Source organism: Symsagittifera roscoffensis, chromosome 8 (assembly GCF_963678635.1).
Source record: "Symsagittifera roscoffensis chromosome 8, txSymRosc1.1, whole genome shotgun sequence".
NCBI lineage: Eukaryota > Metazoa > Xenacoelomorpha > Acoela > Convolutidae > Symsagittifera > Symsagittifera roscoffensis.
In genome coordinates, this window is record NC_087069.1 from 30,325,123 (window position 1) to 30,350,946 (window position 25,824).

The window sequence follows — 25,824 nt, forward strand, 5'->3', positions numbered from 1 at the left end:
CATTGCGTCATTGCGGTTTTCGATTGAATCCAAGTAATCATCCATATAGAGCATAAAACATACTGCACTAGATGCTTCACGAAAAATTTCAACGTTATCGCTGGCGGTTTGCTGACGTGTGAATATTCGCCGCGCATATCGGGGAGTCCCGAGCACCGAAAATATGCCGGGTATACTGGAGAACTTCCACATCCGACGTGATATTTTTGCGCCACAAAAAACGCAGAGAAGGTGGATCACAAGGGAGTAACCAAACATGGAGTAACATAACCTTGCTATCCGCGGAGACGGCAAATTGATGTTGGCGGAAGCGCATTAACACGTGTAACAAGTTTTGCAATAAATCAGGCCCAACGAGCAAAGATTTGTGTAAAGAAAAGCCGTGAAAGTTTTTTTGCGCCTTTCAAAACACGACGAACCTTACCTACCTTGTTTGGGTTGAGGACCGGATCGTGCAGTTCAAACGGAATGACACAGCCTTTATTGAGGTCCCCATTTACTGTCTCAGTGTATTCACAGTTTAAACCACTATTTTTATCGAGCCGTTATTCAAGCGTCTCGAACTGCGCCAGCGCTGAGTAGCAGTTGTTCGGTAAAAAACTGCTATCATAGGCCCATAACATTCCTACCCAATACCGTCCACCATCATGGTACTTTGTTGATTCAAGAAGGTTATGAGCTCGCTGGTCAGCTGCAGAACGAGCATCAGCTTGCTTGTATGTGCCATAAATTTCTAACTCATACGACCTTTTACCTTGGCTAACAAATTCCACGTTTTCAGCATTGCACTTGAAAGATGTTGGCTTTAACCCAGACGGTGAAGGGAGTGGGCCACTCAAAACGAATCCTACTGGTAGACAAATAGCCATGGGAGTTTTCCTATCTGCATCATGAATATAATCGAGCGAAAGTATGTGGTGATAGAAGTCCTGACCAATAACCATTTGGATGTACGAATAACTATACCGAACTGGCTTTTTTGGTTCCCTGTATGGGTACTATTCTTGGAGGGCCGGAACATTAACCTCTTGAGACCCAACATTGATATCATCCTTTAGGTAAGCATCTATATTGCAGGTATAATCGGTGTTTTTCATGTCAGCGGATAGTGTGTCTCTCGACTAAATCGGTCGAAATGATATCCGTTGAATTAAAAGGGTCAAACATTAACCTCTTGAGACCCAACATTGATATCATCCTTTAGGTAAGTATCTACATTGCAGGTCTAATCGTAGTTTTTTATGTCAGCGGATAGTGTGTCCTCGACTAAATCGGTCGAAATGATATGCGTTGAATTGAAAGGGTCAAAAGATGCAGGGTCAAATCAAGTTTTCTTACTGAAAATTTCAGATCTCGGGCCGAGCTTGCGGAAAACCAGGAAGCTTGATCGCGGAGTCACACAAAACAAGGGCGATTTCGATTTTTGATTTAGAGGAAACACTTAACTCAATAACCTGAAGAAGACCTTTAACGTCCTGCACTGATGCGGAACAAGACGACGTTGATTTATCCACCGAAGCTTTTCCGGTAGAAGACATATTTTTTCCTTTCCAAGAGGAAAAATGCAGCTTGCACCATGCAAAAGGACATTGTGCATGATTTCGCACTCAGGCTTAATGCACTTCCTAGCCTTCGGGCACTTACGGAACAAGCGGCCCGCTTGGAGACAGGAGAAACAGAGTTATTTTTCCGCGGAAAATTTTGCCCTTTGTGTTAGGTTCTTTTCCCTGAAGACCTTACATCCCCATAACGGATGTTTTCCAGCGCACTGCGGGCAGGCAGGATATCCAACACCTCGTTTGGCTGAGCATTAGATGCAAAAAACGCGATCCAAGAAATTTTTTCATAGTTTCTTGCTTTTCGATCTTTTCTTTCAACCACTCGTTGAAATCAAGGAGATTAGGGCAAAACCAATTACGCTCGACTGTGTAGGATGACCAAGACTCCTTCATATTTGGAGGACACTTACATAGAGCTTGATTTAAGATGGCGGATCCTTTCAGATTATCCTCGTATGACAACGATCGAAACATACCAACGAGATTTAAAATAACACAAGCAAAATGACTTATGCTTTCTGAATTGTGCTTTTTTTCACTGACAAAACGCGTCGAGTGTTTCGAGTTTTTCGAGTGGATGTTCAAGACGGTTTGAGGTTGCCCAAACTGTTGTTCAACGACCCTTGAGCGAGCATCCCTGTACATTCAACCTAAAAACGCGAAGTCCGGTATTGCCGTTTTAGCTTTCCCAGTTACCAGTGTCTTAAGGTACGTCAGCTTGAGGTCATCCAATAGAATCGATTGCGAATCAACCGCACTCCGAAACTGACCTATCCATTCATGCCGTTCCAACGGCTTACCATCATACTTGGAAAGTTTCTATTCGGGTAAAGTATCCTTCCTGTTCGATGCCAAGACTTCAGCAAAGTCTCGGATCGGATATCGATTGCGATGGCGGATTGACATAATTCGGGAAAGGTTGGTGTACGCATGCAGCGGCCGGATTCCAAAAACAATGCTGATGAACGGACGAGCAAAGATTATCCGACGCAATTGGTGATTGCAAAGGTACTTGCTCTGGTGGCGGAGTGAACTAGTAAATTGCTCCACCGCTATGGTAGGAAGGGGCAAAACTCGTTTCTGCTTCAAATATGTGCGATGAGTGATGGGTTTCAAACAACGGGAGTCGGTGTTGCACTTGCAGGTAAACACGATGCAAAGTTCCGGTTATAAAACTGACTAAAGTGGATGGGACGAACGACAGGGGCTACTGCAGAAAAAACTGCAGAAGGAGGAGGTAAATTTAAATACGAAGGTGATAGAACATTTTCAAAACTAACAAATGTGGCAGGCTCAGCATGAGCCCACTGATTAGCATCTGAATACCGGTGTGCTGATGTTACATCTCGATTTATGTTCGACTCATCTTCGCCGATATTTTGCTGAGTAATAGTGCCGGCAGCAACCTGCGCGAGAGGTTTAGGAATCATGGGAGATACTTCAGCCCCATGCATCATCGTAGAAGATAAATCACCTAATCGGGCGATACACAAAAGAACGACATTCACAGGGGCGTTATAGGGAACCGTATTTGGTCGGTTCGGTTACGGTCACTAGTGGATTCAAATTTGGATCATTATCCACCCAAATTTTATGTGCGTTTATCTGCTGTTTCCCTGTGAGAGCTTACGAATCTAGCAAACATGTCAACATATTCGGAGTCTTCCTCCAAATCAGCTCCGCTACTTTGGCTTCAACATTCTTTTTTCTATTCTCTTCGCGCATTTGTACTTCTTCCAACCTTTGCTTTATTTCAAGTTTACTTTAGTTCAACTCTTCTTTCCGTTGACTGGAAGTCATTCAGACTGTTTTACTCTGACCTGGGACTCTAACCCAATGTGAACTACAAAAATTTTCCAAACCGTTTGTGAAAGCCACTTCCCGCGAACGCGATGAAACGGACCTTACTTCTTTTTCGGACCCTTCATAGTTCCTAGCTTTCTAAATTACATCATCGTATCTCTTTGTCACCAGCTCAAGCCACTTCTCCATTATCTCGCAAATCTTAACTCTATTGGTAGCTTTTTCCGCTATTTGACTTACCTCATCCTTTTTGAAAATATTAGCAATTTTGATGCAATTCTCAACAATCCCCATTAGTTTGTGGTTTTCTATGGCTACTTGTTTGTATTTATGAACAATGAGGAGTTCAATTTCCAAATTACGCCGAGACTCAAGAAGCTTTTGGACTTTATGGCCTAAGTCCTAATTCATTGTGATAAATTGTTACGATGTGCTTCTACAATTGAAGAGAGGGACGTATCAAACCTTAACTCAATACAAAAGATTAACCAAAAAGGAGCACTGTAACATAAATGCAACAAATTATACCACCACTGCAAGGCCAAGCTTCTGCGCTAAAGATCTGTATACCTCGGCCAGGTGCTCCTGAAATTTTACTGAGCTGAGAGTGGGTTGCTTAAAGAGCGCAGGTTACTTCTTATTTGATCTATTTTCATCTTAGTCTCAGCAACAAGTGTTGGGAGGTTTTCGCCGTATCTGCGAATGATCCGGAAAATTTTGATCTATAATTTATCGGGCTGGTGTAATGCCAAGTACTGTTTGCGCAGACGCTTATCCTTAGCTTTACGTTTCAATATCAAATGATCGACTAACTTTACTGATGGTCAGATAACTTGAACTTTTTAGGGACAAAGGATTGAAGCTACTGCTGTGATGCCTGCCAACTGAATAACTTATCATGTCGTGCCAAATCGCGATATTCAATTGATGGTAATAAAAAGGACTCAAAGTCGTGTTTTACAGTTTTACGGGGGTGAACGGCGTTAACGTTAAAACTTAGACCGGGTATGACTAAGTAATTATCAACAAGTTGATTAAAAAGTGACGCGGTTAGGTTTTGTAGAGGGTGATGCAACGAGATTGCACCAACAACGAAAACCATTAAAGCTTTTATACGAAAAAATTGGGCACGACTGATTTACATTACGAAGGTTTTTGGGTAGATTAAGGGGGCGTCGTAGAAAGTAAATCAAAGTTCTTTTAACCATTCGGAGTAAACCTCAGGTCGCTGGAGGGCAAACTTATTTAAACGACTGGTTTTTTTTTGAATTGATAAAAAATAAACTGAAATTTTCAACCGTTACGGTTGAGGGCGATACGTTTTGTTGAAGAGTCCATATTTGACCTTTCTTCAGTTTTTGCAATTTTCGGATAGCGGGATCTTTACCAGGTTCGATCAAATTGGGTCCAAAGTCTTGGCTCAAAATGTCACAAAAAACTATAACACTCTCTTTATTATTAGGGTCCACAATTTTGGCCCAAAATCTCCAGATAAATTTGAGTCACTTGCTTTTTATATCAAGATTTTTGATTGAAAAAACTGTCTAGTAACTGTTGCCGTTTTCTGCCATTTTGCTATTTTTAACTTTTTAAAATGTCATGAGAAACTAGCGCAGGAAAAGTGTAGCACATGGATTTTGGAGAATTTATGCAAAATTGACAAGTGCAAAACTATGATAGTGGAAACCAAAGTGGGAAGGGGGGTCCGTGTTACAGTTTTACAGCTGTTTTTTGCTCGCTACCGTCCCCAGACGGGCACTTCATCCGGAGTCTGTCTGTCAACAAGCTTCTTAAATCCACACAGTTCCTTCTGGTGCGGCTTATCAAAGTCGAACTCAACATCTGAACAGGTGTCCGTTTCGCATACCACTCTCGACACCCTTAAAAAAAGACCTATGTATATCCCGCTGAGGGCACTAACTGCCTGTCTGTAATGCCTCCGTTCCCTGCGGGTATCTCAACTGTCTCGAAACGTTCCCAGGGAGTTTCGCAATTGTCTGAAATGCTTTCAATCTACAAACCGCTTCCGTTACTGCATCCGATTTGTGACATTCGACCAGAATGGACAAAACTGCAGATTGGATGGATTCGAAATTTTAGCAGCTAACCTTCCGAATTGACGGTTTTTAGAGATTAACAACGTTATTGGGGCGATTAGTAAAACGGTGAAGGTCAAGATATTCTGGTATTTTGAAATCTTAAAAATTCGAAGTGATGACGTAATAATCCTGAGAAGCGTCAAAAACGGCCATTTTGGAAGAAAACAAGAATAAAATCAGAACAGCAGTAGTTGCGATAGCGATAACTACGAGAATTGTGATTGAAAAACGACAACGAATTGCAGAATAGCAGAGACCGCTCCGAGTTGCAACTATTGTGTCCCTACAATAGTTGCAAGGCCGTTCACAACAACGGTGAAGGGGGTCTCGGGAGTTGAACTGAAACTCTTTTATATAAGTTGTTAGCTTCCCGATTATGTCTTGAATTGAATTTAATTAGAATTTGAATTCATTTTGCAAGGATGAGAAGCTAGGAGTTGGGGGAAAGGTTTGATCCATCTTCGATGAAGATGATAATTTTTATTTCCTGAACAAAAACAATAGTAATATAATAAGTAGTAGTAGCCCTGTTTTTAGGAGTGACCTCGTGGTCTGGGGTACTGAGACCCAGCCATGAGCTCACTATTTCTGCATGTAATTAAGTTAATCTGAGTGTTTTGACCGAAGCCGAAAGCAGTAACGTTTTTGTCGACCCGGTGTTAGAAAGACCACCAAAAGAACTGGCTTTGGTAGAGACGGTGAAAAGCATGTAGAGCTTAGTTTAGACGCTGGCCAGTCGTTTTATAGCTTAGCTTTATTTTCCGTCGATATGTACTTCCGGGCGAATGTTACAATTGATGTGTTCCCGAGTCGTTCTTGATTTGAATCAGCTCCCAGATCGCGGCACCATAAAGTGCTGACAAAAGTGAAATATCTATGCAAACTGTTTTTTCTATAAACAAAATTGTCAATTCAGACAAGTTGAAACAGCACCAAATTTAAGCGTGAGAGTGCGTTCACACTTTGGCAAAACATGGTTTCAGTGACAGTTGAAAACCTGTCAATCAAGGTAGGTCAGGGGCGTTTTATGAACTAGTTTAAATAGCTAAATTTTACTGAATAAACAGAAAGGGTTTTGGTGGGGGGGGGGGGGTTTCGAAACTGCGCCGAATGGCAAGACTGTATATAGTCGGTCGGCGGTACGGTAGCTTAGGCAGCTCGTGCATCTGTTCTTGTATTATATGTAACCATAGTTCAAACTTGTTCTTAATCTACTATTTGCTCAGCAACATCATTTCATCAACTAAAAAACTTAAAAAACTTATTTTGTGCATAGTTTTAACCAAACCATTCCAATCAACTTTTTTTTATTTTGGTTGAAATGAATCAATTTCGATTTGTTATAGCTTCGTTTTTTTTTCAGACGGCTTAAAAACTTTCGGCTTATATCAGCTTAAAGGTTTCATATTGCGTCTTCAATAAAAGAAAAAATATCTTGTGCAATTAAGTTTCCGAGAAGTGGACCTAATTTCAACGTTATTTTTAAGTTTTCTATAAAAACATTCATTTTCAGCTCAAAAAGGTCTGGTTAAGTTTTTTCTTCTTCATCGCCGCTTCGTAGTTTTTTTCTGTTGCTGATTCAACATTCAGTTAACATAATTGACATGATTTTCAAACAATTTATATTTTTGATGACTTTGATGATATTTTATGAGTTAGGTCATAAGCAAAGGTATGTTCTTTTTTGGTAGATCTAGATTACTAAGTTCTTTCAACTTGTTTTTTTTTGCATGCCAATAGCAAGCGTTATCAAATCGGTATATATATTTTTTCTTAGGTGATAAATTTGTTTTTATAAAGACCATATGAATCATTTGATAGCTTAGTTGAGTTTAAGTTCAAATGGATTAGCTTCTCTTTTCGACCACACTAGGGCTAGAAGGAGCAAGAAAACAGGTGCTGGCCAGAATCTTTTGAACGGGAAACTTTTCGTTCCAAAAAACCGTCTGTCCATTGTTTGCGTGCTTAGTAGCCTTATCAGGTTGTTTTTCTTTGATGTACGCATTTTTTGTAATTGAAAGTGCTTCTGATTTATTGTAAATTGTAGCTTTACTAAATCTTCTTGTAAAATTTACTCTGAATTTCTGACTTCCTTAGTTTTCTCATTCATTACGAGGCAAAAGGACGCTCCCTACAAAATTTTGCGCGCCTATTCAGTGCACAGTTTGGCTCGTAATATTTGAAGACCTATTAGGCCTTCATAGTTTTGGTGAATGTTTCAGTTCAGTGACCTAATGAAAAACTCTATGTTTTCGCTCAGTGGGCTCGATTGTTTTAGCTTCTGTTTTAGCCCAGTGACCTAATTTGAAGGTTTACACTTAGACTTTTGAACATTAGACTTATCCTACTGCGTGTTTTCGAAGCAAAAAAAAATCGAATTAAAATATTTTAAGGCTCAGTTTTGCTTATGGCTCAACTTTTATCGGCATGGTTTTCACTCCATATATGTTTCTGAATTCTTAATTAATTTCGAAGCTGTAGTTTTTTGATGTGTTTTCCTCAAATTTAGCATCGTCCCAGACAAAACTTTGAAGTTTTTGTAGTTTTTTAAAAACTTTTCTTTCAACTTAGTGGCTATCCTTTCATTTTAGTTCCGTTATCTTGCAAGTGGTGCATCGCCTGTATTATAGAATTTTTTTATGCAGTATTGCTTTTAAAATAATACGAGATTCATTCGGACTAACTGTTAGGTTGTTTTTGAAGGAGTGATAGTGAATAAACAGTCCGGTATAAGATAAGTAAGACCCCTGTACCACTCCTCCAGGCTCTCTACACTTGTACGCGAAGAGCCACCACCACTTACTTACCTAACAGTATTTGATTATGCATTTCTACAATTTTGTGATGACGCTTAACAGCCATTATAAATATAAATATAATGAAACCAGTTCTAAACTAGAACTTATAATTGGTTATAAATATGATACTCTATTTCGATAAAATATTCCTAACTAACCAATCATATTCCATCCCTATCAAACACACTTATTCGTAAGTGCTGAAACTACTTGTAGTTTCAGCACCAGAGCAATTTGAATTAAACTTAGAATACAGTTGTTCTCCTTTCGAGAAACAGACTAGCATAAACCAGTATACACTAGATCTAGTGAGACTAGGAGATATAAGAGTAAGATTAAGATCTCTGTTAGATTAAGAAGTTGCACAAATCTATTCGGCCGAAAATAAGATAGCGTGACGAGTAGACGGTGTACTCTATCCGAAATTACTCTATGAGTATAGCCAAACGGACATAACTCATCTGATGCGACCAAAAGTCTCGAACAAGACCTTAAAAACCAACTTACCTTTAGAAAAAATAGATTAGAATTAGATAATTGCAAAATTGCAAAAATGTTACATGACATAGACAATTTAGTAGAAATGTTTCTACGACTCATAGATCTCCGCCAATTTTCCAAACAATACGAGAAACACCAGGTATTGCGAGAAGACCCCGGACAAGGCACGACATACGATTAGGAAGAAATCGGCCGATTAGCTTCACGATCGTACAACGGAAACCGGACCAAACATAAGTATTTAGAATCCTTTCAGCAGTAAATTTAAATTTTCAGTTAGTGACATAAAATTTGAAAATTTATTTCATTAATTTGAATGATGCTGAACCTACTAATTATACAATAACGACTAACAAAAATAACACAAGTCGTTCTCCTCCAAAATCTGAAGTAAATAAAAATATTTCGATAAAAATATTTATTGAATACAAAAATTCAAGGAGGTAGTTAGTATAAAGCATAAATGTTCGTTTTTTTATAAATAAATTTTTTGTTCATCCCAGCTTCATCACTTAAAACATAACAGCAAACTTCAAAAACTAACATCATCTAATTTTCACCCGTTTCCACTTAAACCCTTATCTCTAAAATTATCATGGCTTATCCTTGTTTTTTCATTACACTAGCTTAATTTAAATAACAAATCATCAAGTTTTTCTTGGGATCTTTAACGTAAATTAAAATAAATCTCTTTAATTTCAGATCTTCAAGGCTTCCCTTGGATCTTTTAAGTAAATTAAATTAAATCTCTTTAAAATCTGACCAACAAGGCTTTCCTTGGATCAAAAAGAATACTTTTGTTCTCCACCTCCCACATGTATTCAGTGTCTAACGACCTCAAACGTCGATTCACTATTCAACTTTTATCAACGACCCAGGATTAATAGAAAATTTTCAAAGAACTAACCATTTTAACTTCGGTCACTCATCCTTCACTTGAGCTCATCCTCTTAATTGACCCAGACTAAAACACTTAGAATTAGCAAGTAAGAAAATAGTATCCAACGATCTACTTGCGTTCTAATTATACCTGAACCTTGTGGATTGATTTACTATTCTCAAACCCTTGATCACAAATCACAACCTCTAAGTAAGATTAGGTAATTCTATCTTAAACTAGAACCTAGTGACGAGAAAGTAAGAATCCTTCTCACGAATCGATACACTTTTCTCTCCTAACCCGTCAACTCTCGACAACGTAAGCCCCAAGTTAGGATAACCAAAAGAAACGCGTACGAACTAACAGTTTAAGAAATAAAAATTTCTAATCTGAATATTGCATCCATCATCCTAAACCTTATGTCGAGAGATAATCTAGGTAATAAACGAAAAATTGTATTACATAATTGTGTAATTAACAACGAAAGATTTGATCTTTTAATCACACCACATAGATAGACAATAGGTTATATAAGGTCAAAAAGACAAACACAAAGAAAAAAACCATAAATAAATAAATTATCAGAAAAAGATTTTCAAAACGAAGAAACGCAGTCTCAGAATCAGAAACAACCAACATACAAGAACTCCACGATTTGAAAGAATAAATAAAAAAAAATCACCAAGTTGACAATCAAATAAATTTTACCGACTCAGAAGCCACATCACCAGCATCAATAATAGGAAAACGCAAAATAAAAAAAAAACTTTCATAAACAAACAATACGTCTATATAATAAAAATTAACCAATAAGACATATAGAAAGCTACACGCTAACAGTTTTACGATACAAACATAATTGAATATAACGAAAACTTCGAAGAAAGTTCAATACTCCCATTTATCAAATATCCACAAGCTGATCCCGCCTGAGGACAAGTACAATTTTGCCACAACTTAATTGTAAATTTATGCGAAAAAAGAAATAGCCCATGTACGCAAGAAATTCCCGAAGTAAGAATAAAACGGCAAGTCTTTGAACACTATCTCAAGGATATATTCAAAATCACATCATTTTATGGAATATTCAGAATCGAAATAACTTCACCCAACCCAAATCACAAAAAATATCAAGTAAAAACAGACGATATAGATACAGAATTCTCAAAAGTTTTTGTACAGTACATAAAGAATATACAACACCAAAACTCACAAAGAGCAAATTTGATATTCACAAACGATGTATTCTCAATTATTTATAGCTATCTATCTCAACTAGAATTGCAAGAACCACAAGGCGATTCACCAATTCAAACATCTCCACACACAACTGTAAGACAGGAAATAAATATCAAAACTTTCAAATACAATACGTGAAACTTTCACCAATAAGGATGTATCACAAAATTTTAAACAAGACCTACAAAAAATCTTAGCATGGTTCATAATTGACTATTTTTCCCACATCATTGACCTCATATCACTAGCAAGAAAAAGTTTGCGACCACGTCATTTCAGCAGCACTTCGCGATACACAAGCCTACGACTCATACTTTAACAAATTCAATCGTTTCTCATTCACCTTTTTTTTCCCTAACACCAAAAGAACGTGTATTGCACTGTTCAGACGACATCATGTTACGCACTAAACAAACACATACATACACTTACTATAAATTTATCCAACACCACAATACGACTAACACACCATCACGAAAGGAACATCACTGCTTTCAACTTAATAACTCCAAATACACTTCACCATTCTTTCTAAACTTCACATATTGGATCTAAGATACTAACATGCAAGGAATCATCTGAATTACGATACCATCAGACGAATGTATATACTCTGCCAAAACCTTCAGCGTTGATGAATCCCGCCCACTAATTGTCTCACCCGAATATATACAATCCATCGAACTCCCTATCCTAGAAGAAATTTTTAACAATAACTGAATCACAAACTTTATAAACTCATTCAAAACACACCGTATGAATTGTCACCCAGCACTGAAGTGCACAAGATCATTAAGGCACTCGAATTACTTGGGCCACTTTTTCAAACTAAATACATCACTCGCTTATTAGCTAAACCTCTAACACCATCAGCTATTATCCAAGACGTTTTTCACCATGGATTTTTTGCTGATGATTAGGTAGGTATGAATCGAACAATTTATACTAATAAATTAAAACAAAAACTAGCCATTCTTTGTAAAGGTTTCACTTTTTCTTTATTCTTCATCGAACAAATTATCTAAAACAAAGAAAAAAAATATAATTTGAAAATTTCTTTTAGAAATTTGAAATTCATATTAACAGATGGCAAATATATTTAAAACAAAGCAGTAAAAATCAACCCCAAGCAGCAGTAGTTTGATAAAAATCCCTCCTTGCAGTAAAATAATTTTTAACAAGCAGTAAATTTGTAAATTCAACTCCCCAAAAGCCGTAAAATTGATATTTTAATATAGTAAATTGTTGAAAAATTGAAGATAAACTCAAAGTAGTACTAGCTGTTTAAAAAGACGCTTCTTTTTGATTTAAAATCATTCACTCGCCCACAATTCTTTCCACAATCGCACAGCTGGCCCACGAAGGGTTGTTTAAAACAATGAATTCTAGTTAAACTTTAATTAATAACAACTCTAAGCAGTTTTCACACGTTTCAAACTTACCTTTAACCCGGTTGAAAAAAAATTATATAGTAAACTAAACTAACCAACGCAGCTTACTAACGTCACAAACCACAATCTAGTATCATGATTAAGAAAAAAACCCACGGTACTCAAACCACATCAACACCAGCTTAAAACTGGATTAATTATTCTTTTGGATCCCACTTTCAAGTAATAACACGAACAAAAAAAACACAAAAAAGTCGAAAGACAAACCCAAACCAAATATTTTATCTTTGAGAAAAGGACAAAACCAAAACAAAAAAGGAAAAAACAAGTAATAAAAAAGGAACAAAAGGTTGAACACAAAAAGGAACTCTGCACAAAGAGACCATAAAATTATACATTACTCGTGGCCTAACCCACCAGAGGGACGTCCTGAGCATGCTCAATAGCCGGACCAACCCACCGTGCTACATCCACGCTTTATGTCCCACACTCTATTTTTGACAGGAGTTGCTCAAGTGTGAGTCACTCTTAAAATAACCGAACTAATATAAAAACGCTTTTGCGATAACCATTAATAAAAAAACTTGATTAAAAACTAAATTAACAAAGAAAATTATATACGTAAATAATAAAATGCAGTATTTTTAGATTTCATAAAACCCAAAGACGAGCAGCAGAGAAGTTGACAACCCAATCACACTCCAACTACGGAATGGCAAACATACTCGATTTGCTCCCTACAGTCACTACCCTCAAGGATTTAAAGTACGACTCATCATCGCCGCAAAGGAAACCCATTGAACCAGACCAATGGCCATCTCGATGTTGAGTACCCGTACGAATCCTAGTCACTTGGTACTTCACGCGAACAAGTCAAACTTCATGCTACACCGAGCCTCGCTTCTAACTTAATGAAATTGATACTTCAATGCAACCGATCAGAAGTCTTGACACAATCCACAGGACTACCACGATCAACGAGATCCACTTAGGAATAAGAATATGACGAAATTCACTCGTCAGACACAATCAGCAACACTTCTTCCTTCTCCAGGAAACCAATGCTCGCAACCTCAAGGAGAGTATAACATCGCTCATCCTTCACCACATTAAACAATTAAAAACTAAAAACTCTTTAAACCCCGCATGGGTGGAAACAGTTGAAAACAAAAACTGAATTTTTCACTCGAATAGTTCGAAAACGATCCCAAGATTTCATTTAAATTTAGCGCTGCAGAAATAAACGCTAATGAAAGCTCTCCAGGATTTTTTTATAAGCTTAACATAAATTGATTTTGTTGAATTGATGAACATTTTTGTATTGTATTGTTTGATATACGATGTAATTATATGCTGGAGAAATACATTTTTTTGTTTTTTTTTCAAGATTTGGAAATTTGGTAAAACTGTCGCCGGCTACAAATTGTCGCCCGGCTTAGCACAAATATCTATAAGCCCTTTTATTGGTAATTTTTTAGCTAATATAAGGTAATATAAGTACTTCGGTAAAATATTTTAGGACATCCAATATTGGCTGAAGGACACTAAACTTTTTCTGAAGGCGTTTTTGGAGCCAATATATAACAATTTAGAAGGGGAGCGCATGCAGAAAATACACAATTTTCCAAAATCAGAAAACCAAAATTTAGTCGACCTAACACAAGGAGAAAGTTTTAGCTTCGCCACTAGCCCATGGTACAATATTCTTCTGCATATACTACGTGTCACAAAAAAAATTAAAAATCACGTAAACTTCAAAAAACACTTTAAATTAGCAGCCATGTAATTGGGTGCTGTCAGATTACACTAAAAGCCTGCAGATGTTTCCAATGTGTGCAGGTTTTCATGATATGTCAAAAATTCGAAGCACTGTAGGTGCGTAACACGCTAGTTTGATTTTAAATATAGGACCTGAACCAGTAAAAACACATTTGAGAAAAATTTTTACCCGTTTTACTTTATTGTTTTTTAAAATAATTTTTTTGCCACAAAGATAAAACAACGGGTATAAATTTTATCAAATTATGTGGATTTGAAATTTAGGAATTTGGTTTAATTTGGTTTATTTCGCGAAAGTTTCCAGTTTTCTAGTAACGCGTAGCGTAGCTGGTAAAATAACTTACCTAAGAAATGACTCCAAACTGAGTTAGGATGGATCTCTAACTAATAGAGTAATTTCGGATAGGGTACACCGTCTGCTCGTCACGCTATCTTATTTTCGGCCGGATAGATTCGTGCAACTTCTTAGTCTAATACCGATCCTAATCTTCTTCTTATATCTACTAGTCTCAGGGTGTTTAACCTGTCTCTGCTAGGCTCAATAGATCTAGAGTATACTGGCTTATGCGAGTTAGTTCCAGTATGAGAACAACTGTATTTTAAGTTTATTTCAATTTGCTCTGGTGTTGAAACTACAAGTAGTTTCAATACTTACAAATAAGTGGGTTGTTAGTTTGATGGAGTATGATTTGTTAGTATTTAATATTCTATAGAGATAAAATGTCATAATAATAACCAATGATAAATACTAGTTTAGATCTGGTTCCACCTATCCGGGGTTTAGAGAATTTTAGTTTTTCAATGTTCCTATTGTAGTTTAGGATGGATGATGGTGATTTTTTATTACAGGTTGCGAGCATACTCTTTTTTCTGGATTGGATGTATCACGGTAGTTTCGGGAGATCGTGTTATGGGTTCTGATCGATTGTGATGAGTGTTGATCTGGTTGATTTTAGAGAATAGGAATGGTCTAATCACATTCGAGAGTGTCGTGTAGTTCGACTTTGGATGCAGTGCCTGGTGACTTGGATCTGTACATATACTTGAACATCGAGATGACCATTGTTCTGTTGCAATAGGTTTCCTTTGCTGCGATGCCAAGTCGTACTTTAAATCCGTTGAGTATAGTGACTGTAGGCAGCAAATCGGGTGTATTTTGCCATTTCGTAGTTGGAGTGTAATTGGGTTGTCAAATTCCTTGATGCTCGTCTTTGGGCTGTATGTAATGTATATACTGCATTGTATTGTTTACATATACAAGTCTTTGTTAATTCTGTTTTTAGTTATGATCTTGTATTAGTTTTTATCGCAAAAGCGTCCTTGTTTATTTCGGTTATTTTTGAGAGAATAATTTATCCAGTTGTAAGCTTATTTTAATCCGGTTTGGGTACCGTGCGTTTTCTTTTCTTAGTCATGCTGTTAGGTTGTGGTTTGTGGTGTATAGTAAGCTTGCGTTGGTTAGTTTGATTTATTATATAATTCCTTTCCAACCGGGTTATAGGAAAGTTTGGTTAGAGTTATTATCAGTGAAAGTTAAAAGTTAAATTCGTTTTTGTAAACAATTCTTCGTGGACGAGCTGTGCGATTGTGGATAGAATTGTGGGCAAGTGAATATTTAGAACTACAAAGAAGCGTCTTTGAAAAAGTTAGTATTGCTTTAATTTTATAGGCAACTTTTATTAATTAACTGCTTTGAAATTATTTATTTAGGGCTTTATTTGGGGGGTTGAAATCATCAATTTATTTTTATTTTAAGAATATTTACTGCATATGGGAAAAGAGTTCATATATCAATTTAGTGCTGTTTTGGGGGTAAATTTTACTGCTTCACTTAATGTAATTGATTAATCTAAATTTATGATTCTAGAAAAAAGTTTTCTGTTCTTTGTTTCGTTTTTCCTTTGTAGATGATTGATGATCGTGCCTGTGAAGACTAAAGAAAAAAAGAAAACATTTATTAAGAATGGTTAGTTTTGTTTCGAGTTTATTAGAATAAATTATTTAATTCGTACTTACCTTATTCGTCGGGGAAGAATCCATGGGGAAAATGTCGTGGATTTTTTCTGATGATGTTATTAGCTTAGCTAGTAAGCGAATGATGTATTTAGTTTGGAGAAGTTGCCAAAACAATTCGAGTGTGGTCTGGTTATTTATTGGTTTTTGACAAGTAGGTTGGGTTTAAGCAATTTTTGGTGAGGGGAAGTTTGGAGGGCTATTAGGGGACTTCCTAGTTCTTTTTTATTGGATGATCGGGGGTATTTGAGAATTATTTGTACTTTAGGCTAAAAGATCATGTCGATTTTGTTCTTTAGGCTAATTTAATGTTTTTGCTTGAGGGTATTTCGAGGTCTAAGTTGGGACAATATTGTTGATCTTTGTTCTACTTGATAGGGGAGGGTTGTAATATTGAGATTTTAATTATTTCAGTTGTCAATATTGAGCGGGTTGCTCATTTGTGACCTGGAGGTTTTGAAGTTATAGATAAAGATACCCTTGAAGGTTATTACTTGTCGGCTAAACAAGTCATGTCAAAATTGAGGTAATGATTCGGAAAGGTTCCGATTGGTTGACATTGAACTAGTTTGATCAAGTGCGTTTCAGCATGATTTTTGAGAAAAGTAAGGGTCTCTCAAAAGATTTGTTGAGAGGTAAAAATGTTAATTATTTTTGAAGTGGTTTTTGAAATTCAACTTTCTTTAATATTTTAGATTGTAGAATGAATGTTTTATAATCTTTTCGTGGCTGATTTCGAAGTCGTGATCATTGTCTATGTTGAGATTTTTCTTTTTGATCTTGTGGATAGAATTTTTTCTTATTATTTTCGATTTTTCCTTTCTTTTTGAGGTATCGTTTTGTTATCTAAGTTTTTAGCTGTTTGTTGGGTAAGTTCTTTTTTATTGTTTTGTTCTAATGGTTTTTGAATATATTTCGTTCAAGTGTTTTGATTTTGATTATAATCAGAGTTATTGTGAACAACTTTAAGTCTTGTAAAGGAGGATAATTGAGTGAGCTCGCGACGAGCGTACTCTTTCGGATAGTAAGGTAAAAGCTTGTTTCGGTGTTGAACAATTTCTTTTTTGTCTGAATCTATAAATATGTATGTTACATCAGTGAGGGTGGTTATTTGTCGGCTAGAGAAGTTCTGTTAAAAATGAGGTGATGATTCGGAAAAGCTTCTGATTGGTTAAATTTGAACTAGTTTTTTCAAATGCTTTTCAGTGTGAAATTTGAGAAAATGTTCGGTCCATGAAAATATCTTCAAGAGGTGAAAATGTTAATTAATTTAAAGTGGTTTTCGAAATTAAACTTTCTTTAATATTTTAGATTGTGGGATGAATGTTTTGTAATGTTTTCGTGGCTGAATATGAAGTCGCGATGATTGTCTATTTAGAGATTTTTCTTTTTGATCTTGTGGTATAATTTTTTCTTCTAATTTTTGACTTTTTCTTTCTGTTTGAGTGATTTTTTTGTTGTCTATGTTTTTTGATATTCGTTTGGGAAGTTCTTTGTCCTTTTTATCTAATTGTTTTCGGATGGGGTACATATCAGTGCTTTAATTTTGATGTTGTTTTGAGCTATTTTGAATATCTTTAAGTCCTTTAAAAGAGTATAGTTGAGTAAGTTCTCGAAGTGCGTACTCTTTTGGGTAATAAGGTAAAAGATTGTTTCGATGTTGAACGATTTTTTTTGTTTAAGTCTGCAAGTTTGTATGTTACATCAGTGGCTTTATCAATTATTTGATACGGTCCTTTTCAAATTAAAAAAATTTGTTCAGATTTTTAAATTTGTAGCTGGGGTAAATCGGGAATTTATTTGGGAATTCATATTTTGTCTTTGTAATACTTTTTTGTTACTTTCTACTAAATTTCGTTGTGGTTTTGTCTGTGTTCAAAATCCATTCAGTGTGTGTATCGGAAGCTAATTTTAAAGTTTGTGGATGATGAAAGTAATCTTCATCGTGGGTATGTAGTGGTAGAATATAACATATTGACTCTATAGTGGGTTGACAATAACCTTGTGTATTTTTGTTTAATTGGCATATTAAGCAATCCTTGCATAATACTAAAATGGTGTCCATATGTTCGATGGAGGTTGCCGTGCGTGTTTATCGGGGCGCAAAGTACTGCTTCGCTCAAACTCTGTTAGTATACAATTTTTTTTTCACTTTGATTTTTTTTGTTTTTCGTTATATTGAATTCTTAAAAAATTTCTCCCTAGCGCAATTTAAAATGTATTCATCTAATTCTTTCTCCTAGTCATAGCCATTAGTCATCTCTAGGGCCCAACATGTTTAGAGTTTTGATTTTTAGCCTTAGTTTTGAAAAAATTGGAAAAATATGTCCAAATTTCTTGTTTTTTGGTGGATTTCAGAGGTTTGGGTTGGGACGCGAGTTTTTCTCATCTTGATCTTTTGGGTCTGCTTCGATTAATTAATCTGGGTCTTTTAGGCTAGATCTTGCGTCTCGCAAAACAAGATTTCACGATTTTGTGAAAAAATTGAAAAATTTGACCTAAAGTTCATTAAAAATTGTGCCATTTTTGGCCTGTTTTTCGAGGGTTTTTCGTGCAATTTGTGTCTTAAACTTTATTTTTTTTGTGCTCAAAATGGTGTCTAACATTTACGGACACTTATTGTCGGAGTGTTTGTAATTTAATTTGTGTCACGTTTTAAATTCGGTTTTTTAGTACTTGGGTTTCTTCGTTTTGAAAATCGTTTCCTAATAAATTGTTTTTGTTTGTTAAAAATTTTCTTTCTCAGTGTTTGTCTTTTTGTTCTTATGTATCCTATTGTCTGCCTGTGTGATGTGATTACGAGGTCGTATTTTTTGTCGTTAATTAAACAATTGTGTATTATGATTGTTTGTTTGTTTCCTAAATTGTCTCTTGACATAAGGTTTACGATGATGGATGCAATATTTGGGTTAATGGTTTCCAATGTCTTAAGCTGTTAGTTCTTACGACTTTTTGTGGTTAGCTTAACTTGGGTCGTATTGTTGGGTTGGAGAGAAAAGCGTATATCGATTCCGAAGAATGATTTTTACTTTCTCGTGGCTAGTCTAATTTAAGGTGTTAACTTACGTAACCTTACTTAGGGGTAGTGATTGTGTTCAAGGGTTGGAGAATAGTAAATCGATCCACAAGGTTCAAGTATAATTAGAACACAAGTAGTTCGTTAGATATTGTTTTAAACTTACTAATTTTAAGTATTATCCTGGGTCAAGTAAGAGGGGGGGTCAAGTGAAGGATGAATAACCGAAGTTCTTCATTGTTTATCCTAATTAGAATGGTTAGTGTGATTGAAAAATTTCTATTAGTCCAGAGTCTTGTGAAAGGGTTGTGTAGTGAATTGACGTTTGAGGTCGTTAGACACTTAACTAATTGTGAGGGGGGAAACAAAATTGTTCTATTTGATCCAAGGATAAGCCTTGATGATCAGGATATAAAATTATTGAAATTTAATTTAATTTAGATATAAGGAATTAAAGATCCAAGGAAAGCCTTGATGATCAGAATGTTTAGATAAACTAATTTATTTTAATTTAAGTGAAAATAATTTAAAGATCCAAGGGTAGCCTTGACGATCTGTTATTTTAAATGAATTTAGTTTAAGTGAAAACAAGGATAAGCCTTGATAATTTTTAGGTAAAGGTTTAGATGAAGAAAAGGTTAAGTGTTTAGTTTTGATGATGTTAATGTTTTGAGATTTGCTGTTATGTTTTAGCTGATGATGCTGGGATGAAAGGATGATTTATATTTACTAACAATTATGCTTTATACTAACTAATTTTTTTTTTCATATTCAATAAATAATTTTTCAAGATGTTATTTAATTTACAGCTGATTTAAGAAAAACGACAACGGTGTTTTTATCAGTCGTTATTGTGCAATTATTAGGTTTAGCGCCATGAAAGATTATTGAAGATAATTCTTCAAATATTATTTCAGTAAATGAAATTTCGAATTTACTGCTGGAAGTATTCTAAATATAAAAGTTTGATCTCGTTTTTGTCGTACAATCAAGAAATCGAATGTTAGATTTCTTCCTAGTCGTACGTCGTATCTTTTCCGAGGTCTTCTTCCAATACTGGGTAGTTCTCGTATTGTTCGGATAATTGGCTTTGATCTATTGAGTCGTGGAGACATTTCTGCTAAATTTTTGTCACTTAACATTTTTTTAAATGTTGTATTTGTCTAATTCTAATCTAATGTCTTGGTTAATTTTCTAATCTAGGTTAGTTAAGGTCTGTTCGAAACTTTTTGTTCGCACCAGATAATTTCGGATAGGGTACACCGTCTGCTCGTCACGCTATCTTATTTTCGGCCGGATAGATTCGTGCAACTTCTTAGTCTAATACCGATCCTAATCTTACTCTTATATCTACTATTCTCAGGGTATTTAACTAGTTTCTGCTAGGCTCAATAGATCTAGAGTATACTGGCTAATGCGAGTTAGTTCCAGAATGAGAATAACTGTATTCTAAGTTTAATTCAAATTGCTCTGGTGTTCAAACTACAAGTAGTTTCAACACTTACAAATAAGTGGGTTGTTAGAATGATGGAGTATGGTTGGTTAGTATTTAATATTTTATCGAGATAAAATATCATAATAATAACCAATGATAAATACTAGTTTAGATCTGGTTCCAAAACTGAATTAAGATTGACTAACTGATCGAAATATTTTACTACTAGACGCATAATTCGTAAAATTTCCTCTTCACAATATGAAAGTTGAAAAATTGAAAACTGCATCAGACATTGATAAAGGCAGTCAAAAATATTGTGTTCGTCGCCCTGAAACGAGAAGATTTAAGAATTGGTAATAGGATACTATAATAACTTAGAGACTGCTTCCAGAAAAAGACCAAGTACTTTTCAATAGTATCATCATTGTTCCGAGATTCAACACAGAGGTGAAGCTGAACTTCGCACCACTTGAACTGTGAATGACTGTGATTAAAACAAATGAAAAGAAAAGTCAAAAACTGGAGAAGAACTTTTGGATGGGAACTGCTGGGCTTTGGTGTTAAGACTGAGTGTTTAGTAACTTAGAAGAAAGCTGAAAAGAAATCGCGCAGGGAATCAAGCAGACAAAAATTAGCAGACGGACGATAGTCCGAAAAAGCACAAAACATCTCTAAGTTTGAAAAAAAGGTCACGGCTGGATTCGCACCGTAGCCTCTGCCGTCTCATAAACAGGTTTGTTAGCTCTGCGCCAGGTGGTTGATTGAACTTACAGTTTATAAAAGATAAACTGTAAGTTCAACCTCTGCCTCTGCCTCTGCTTTGCTGCATATATACAATAAATACATAGCTCTTCATCGGGTAACGAATAAAAATAGGAAAAACAGTCACTCAAACTGAGGCTACTTTTTTGATAATTCTACAAATCATTATTTTCAGAGGCAGGTGGTATATCAATGGAAACTAAAACACCATTTAAAAAAAGGTTCAATTCTTTAAATTTACAGGAAAGCTCAAAAAAACATTATCTAGATCCGAAATTTAGCAATGTCACCCAAAAAATCTGAAGACGGTTGCTGAACTTCAGATACTGGAATCTATATCACGATCAAAAAGGCTTAAATGTGATACAATGCTTAATTCCCTAGGCCCAATTTTGATGAAGTCAGAACCCTTCGGAAAAAAACACCCTACACCATAGTTTTTATAATGCTCTTTAGGAACGAATAAAGCTTCATTGGAATCAACTGTTGCCTCTCAAACAACTTCCATCATCTCTCGGACAATGATACTTGACATTACTGACGTTGTGGTGACCATATCCTTAGTATCAAGAAACAAAACATAGTCAACGAGTTGGAAAAGAGTCAGGAACGCAACGGAAGAAAACTGGATCAATAGGTAAAGTTGAACACAAAAAATTCATTATTAAATGCAGTACTATGTATGAATGCACATCTGTAGTTATTAGAGCATTTTAAAGACTTTTCCATGCAAAAAAAAAAACTAAAAGATCACCACGACCTATATGAGAGTCTTCACTACGCTTCTTCACAGTTTGTTTTGACCTTCAAATGCAGTATTCACTTTTGCAAAATCTTTGCTCAAAACAAGGGGTTCGGATCAAGTATTCAATAGAAAAACAATTTCGAGCTTGTTTATGGCTAATAATCGATTCATAGCCCAAGTTTTATTGAGAATGCTGCTTTATTTAGGGAGCACAGTTAATTTCTAGACATCAATCCAATTGCAAAAACTTCGTCTCACCAATTTGGAAGAAAAAGGGCGATTAGGAATTTCATACATTCGAAAGTGATTGCAATTTATTTGCATCATCAGATAGTGGGCTTTTATATAACTTTGAACAGCCTTTTAAAAAAAATCAAACGGGTTGAACTTCGAAATTAATTGGATTAATTAAATTGTGATTTATTTGCATTCATGAGTTTATGTTATCCAAAAGAATTAGCGAACAAAACAAGATCATCGAAACTTTGTGACAGGAGAGTTTTCAATGCAAGTTGTTTCAGAAAAGATCCATTTTGATACGCGACTATTTGAAACATTTGCTCCTCCTGTAACATGTTCTGAGCTGCTTAACCATTGAAATAGAAGGCAAAAAAACAAGAGCTCAAATGTTAATGGTAAATTACAAAAGAAACTGTGCTGTCACAAAAAAACTCGACAACTGGTTTTGCCAAATTCAATTCTAGACAAATTTTGTTCATAAATTTTCAGTGGTTACTTTTTCTTCTTGCTGCCCTGTCGACCAGTTCTTTTCCTTTTCAGATATTTGTACGGCCCAAGTGCTTTTCTAACCATAACTCCTCTCCAAGCCGACTGAAGTTTAACTGCTGCCCATTTGGTCTTCATTCTAAACTCCGATTCCATCCTTGCCTGTTCCATTTCGCACTCGTAAACTGAGCTGAACTCATTGATCATTTCACGCTCTAACTCAGCATTTTTCAAGTGACCTACAAAAACTCAAAGTTTTCTTACATTTGCACAAAAGATGAGCTTTTTTCGCAATAAACCAGTTTTTTCATCAGTTTTTTTATTTCTCGTTGCTAGAAGGTGAGGCTACATGCAGCCGAGAACAAAATATGAAAAAAAATTGATGCCAGGCCTTAACCAGAGGCAGAGCAGCTGTTCTCTGTAAAGATCTGAACAGCTCGACAGTTGGTCCTAGCTCAAGAGGATGGATCGGCAGAGCTTAAAGAACGCTGATCAATGAATACGGTACAAACTTGGACCTCTTTTTTTGATAAAATTGAGAAAAAATTGATGAAAAAAATTTTTTGTGTCGGAAAATGAAAATATAGAGACGCACTTTTTAAAAATTTTTTAATAACTTTTTTCACATTTTCGTGGTTGTTTATGACAGAAAATGTGCCATACTGGAGCGGTCGACCCGTCAAAATTTAAGGATGCGAGCAACGGTAATTGCAAAGGTATAAGAAATGACTCACTAACAATCTTGAGCTATGCTTAATCGAAAGAGGGTAACCTTCATAAACGCATATTTGTCACACTTAGGGGGAGGTTTCAGCTCAAGGTTAAGTTAGATCCAAATTCGATGGCGGATAACATGCTGGCTGTTTAAAGTGTTTTTAATTTTGAGGTTGAAAATAACCCAACTTCAACTTCTACGTAATAATTATAATAAACAGCCACTAATCGTCATATTTATCATAAAGATTGTATACCACAAGAGATAACCATGTTCCACAAATTGTCAGCGAATCAGCCAGCGGTATTTTTTGTTAAAGTATCGGTAATGCCATCGGTATTCAAAATTTCAAAAATACTCTGTAAGATAATTTTATAAACATACTTATATTAATAAACTTACCCTTGCACACTTTGATTTTGGCGTTTAGCTCGGTAATTCTTCCGGCTATTTCCTTGATGTCGGCATCACATGCAGCTAATGAACTCCGTTTCTTTGCCTAAAAATGACAGTCTTACGATTTCGTGTGCGATTACGAGGGTAAAAACTAATTCTTTTTAAATTTATCAAGACAAATTTTTCATTTTTTTCATTTTTTTTGTTTCGCGATTTGTTTCGCACTTGGTTGTCAAATATATCGATAATTTTACACAGATGCGAAGTCGCACTTCGCATACACAAGCAAAAATGTGACCCCTAACGCTACTGGGTAAAACTGAATGAGTAAAACTTTCAGTCTACTTAATTGCTAAGTGACACAAGCCAATTATGAGCCATTAGCTGAACCAGTCAATTTGAAAAAAAAGAAGTTTACCAACTAACATGCCTCAATTTATGGAGCAGTCCATGGAGCTTTAATAACGTAAGAAATAACATGAACAAATCAATTATGGCAAATAAGCTTCTTCAATCAATTTGGAACGATTTTTATGATTGATTGAATCTCCGCTTACGCGTCAATGGCGCAAAATAAATCGCGCGTTAGTTTTCTCAAGTTAGCCGAAACAGCCATTTTTAAACCCCCATAACTTTACGAAAAATGATCACAGGTGAAATATATTTACCATTTAACATGCCTAAAATTTATAGAGCGGACGCATTTGAACAATTATACGAAAAATTTCATTGAAAACAGCCGATCCTGTTCAGGTTCGAAGCCACTTATTTTGTTGCGGGTCTCCTTCCCTACCTCTAGACAAGAGACCCATGATACCTTGAAGCTAAAGTGCTATTTTTAATATAATCGTTTGTGTCAATATCCTTAGCATTGGCTGTACTTAAGAGCTGGTTATTGATCAAAATAAACACTTTCACGCAGAGGCGGAGCTGAATTTTGTACCACTTGCGATACAAAAATCATAAAAAATATGAAGAAGAATTTAAAAAAAAAATGTGAACCAAAAGTTTTGTATAACTCGATAAAGGATACCTAGGGCCCAGTTTAAGCTGGATTTACGTGTTTGATATTTTTGAATGTGTTCTACTGATGCAGTATTTTCAAAATTTGAACTTTCCCCAAAATCTTAGTTGTTTCTCTACTAAATTGAATGAGAAGAGTGAAAATTTGAGATGTTAGAGTTTTCCCAAAGACATAACGTTTCTCTTAAAACAAATGAAAGATATCCGCTTTTGCAGGAAAAGTTTGTGCAACCACTTATTTCCATTAAACGTTTCACTTCAGATTTGATAGGGTAGTTTTTAAGAAAATTCAAAGCTGTGCTAAAAAACTTCAAAAAATTTCAATAAGTGTCAAATTCGAAGTTCCAATTTGTTCATTCATTTGAAGCCCATAATTTTTTCAAAAAAAAACTGGGCGCAGAAAATTACGAAGGTAAGCACTGAATAAGCTGTTGTGTCAATTACACTTATGATATCAGATTTAGCAGGATAGTTATCGAGAAAAGTTCAAAAAACGGCCAATAAATCAGATAGTTGACATTTCCGAGAACCATAGCTTTTTGTTTCGAAAAGTTTGCACGTAGACGCTTATGCAAAAAAAAATTCCCCCAACCTGTAATTTCGATTAAACCGAAAAACCCAGGTTTGGCAGTGATTACTATAATTTTTGCGTCATAAAATTTTGGGCATGATCGCGTAAGCAAAGGAGCTTTTCTTTTCTGAACTCGTTCTTTGGATTGAACCCAAGATATATGTGCTCCAAAATAATCAAAATTTGACATTCTGAAAAAACTAAATCAGTTTGCATGGCTCGTTAAACAGATTAAATGCGAAGAATAAATGCACAGATTTAAAGAAATTTATCTCCGAAAAATATGTTAACAGAAAGGAAATAGGTTGTTCTGAATTGTTTTTCCTAAAGTATTTTGCTAAGCAAAACTTTGGCCCGAACTTCGATAAGA

General features: G+C 35.6%; 3 protein-coding genes across 3 annotated transcripts in view; 1 reads left to right on the forward strand and 2 right to left on the reverse strand.

The window, feature by feature from the left end:
- LOC134853265 (tumor protein p63-regulated gene 1-like protein) overlaps positions 1–25,824 on the reverse strand; it is a 429,513-nt gene that overhangs the window by 61,624 nt on the left and 342,065 nt on the right. The window lies entirely within an intron of this gene.
- LOC134853548 (tumor protein p63-regulated gene 1-like protein) overlaps positions 1–25,824 on the forward strand; it is a 454,277-nt gene that overhangs the window by 40,935 nt on the left and 387,518 nt on the right. The window lies entirely within an intron of this gene.
- Positions 22,447–25,824, reverse strand: part of LOC134853267 (dynein regulatory complex protein 9-like) — a 244,120-nt gene continuing 240,742 nt past the window's right edge. The window contains exons 4-5 of the mRNA XM_063869242.1: positions 23,867–23,963; positions 22,447–22,988 (exon numbers count right to left, since the gene is read on the reverse strand). Coding sequence (XP_063725312.1) covers positions 22,756–22,988; positions 23,867–23,963 — 330 coding nt within the window. The 3' untranslated portion in view covers positions 22,447–22,755. The remainder of the gene's footprint in view (positions 22,989–23,866; positions 23,964–25,824) is intronic.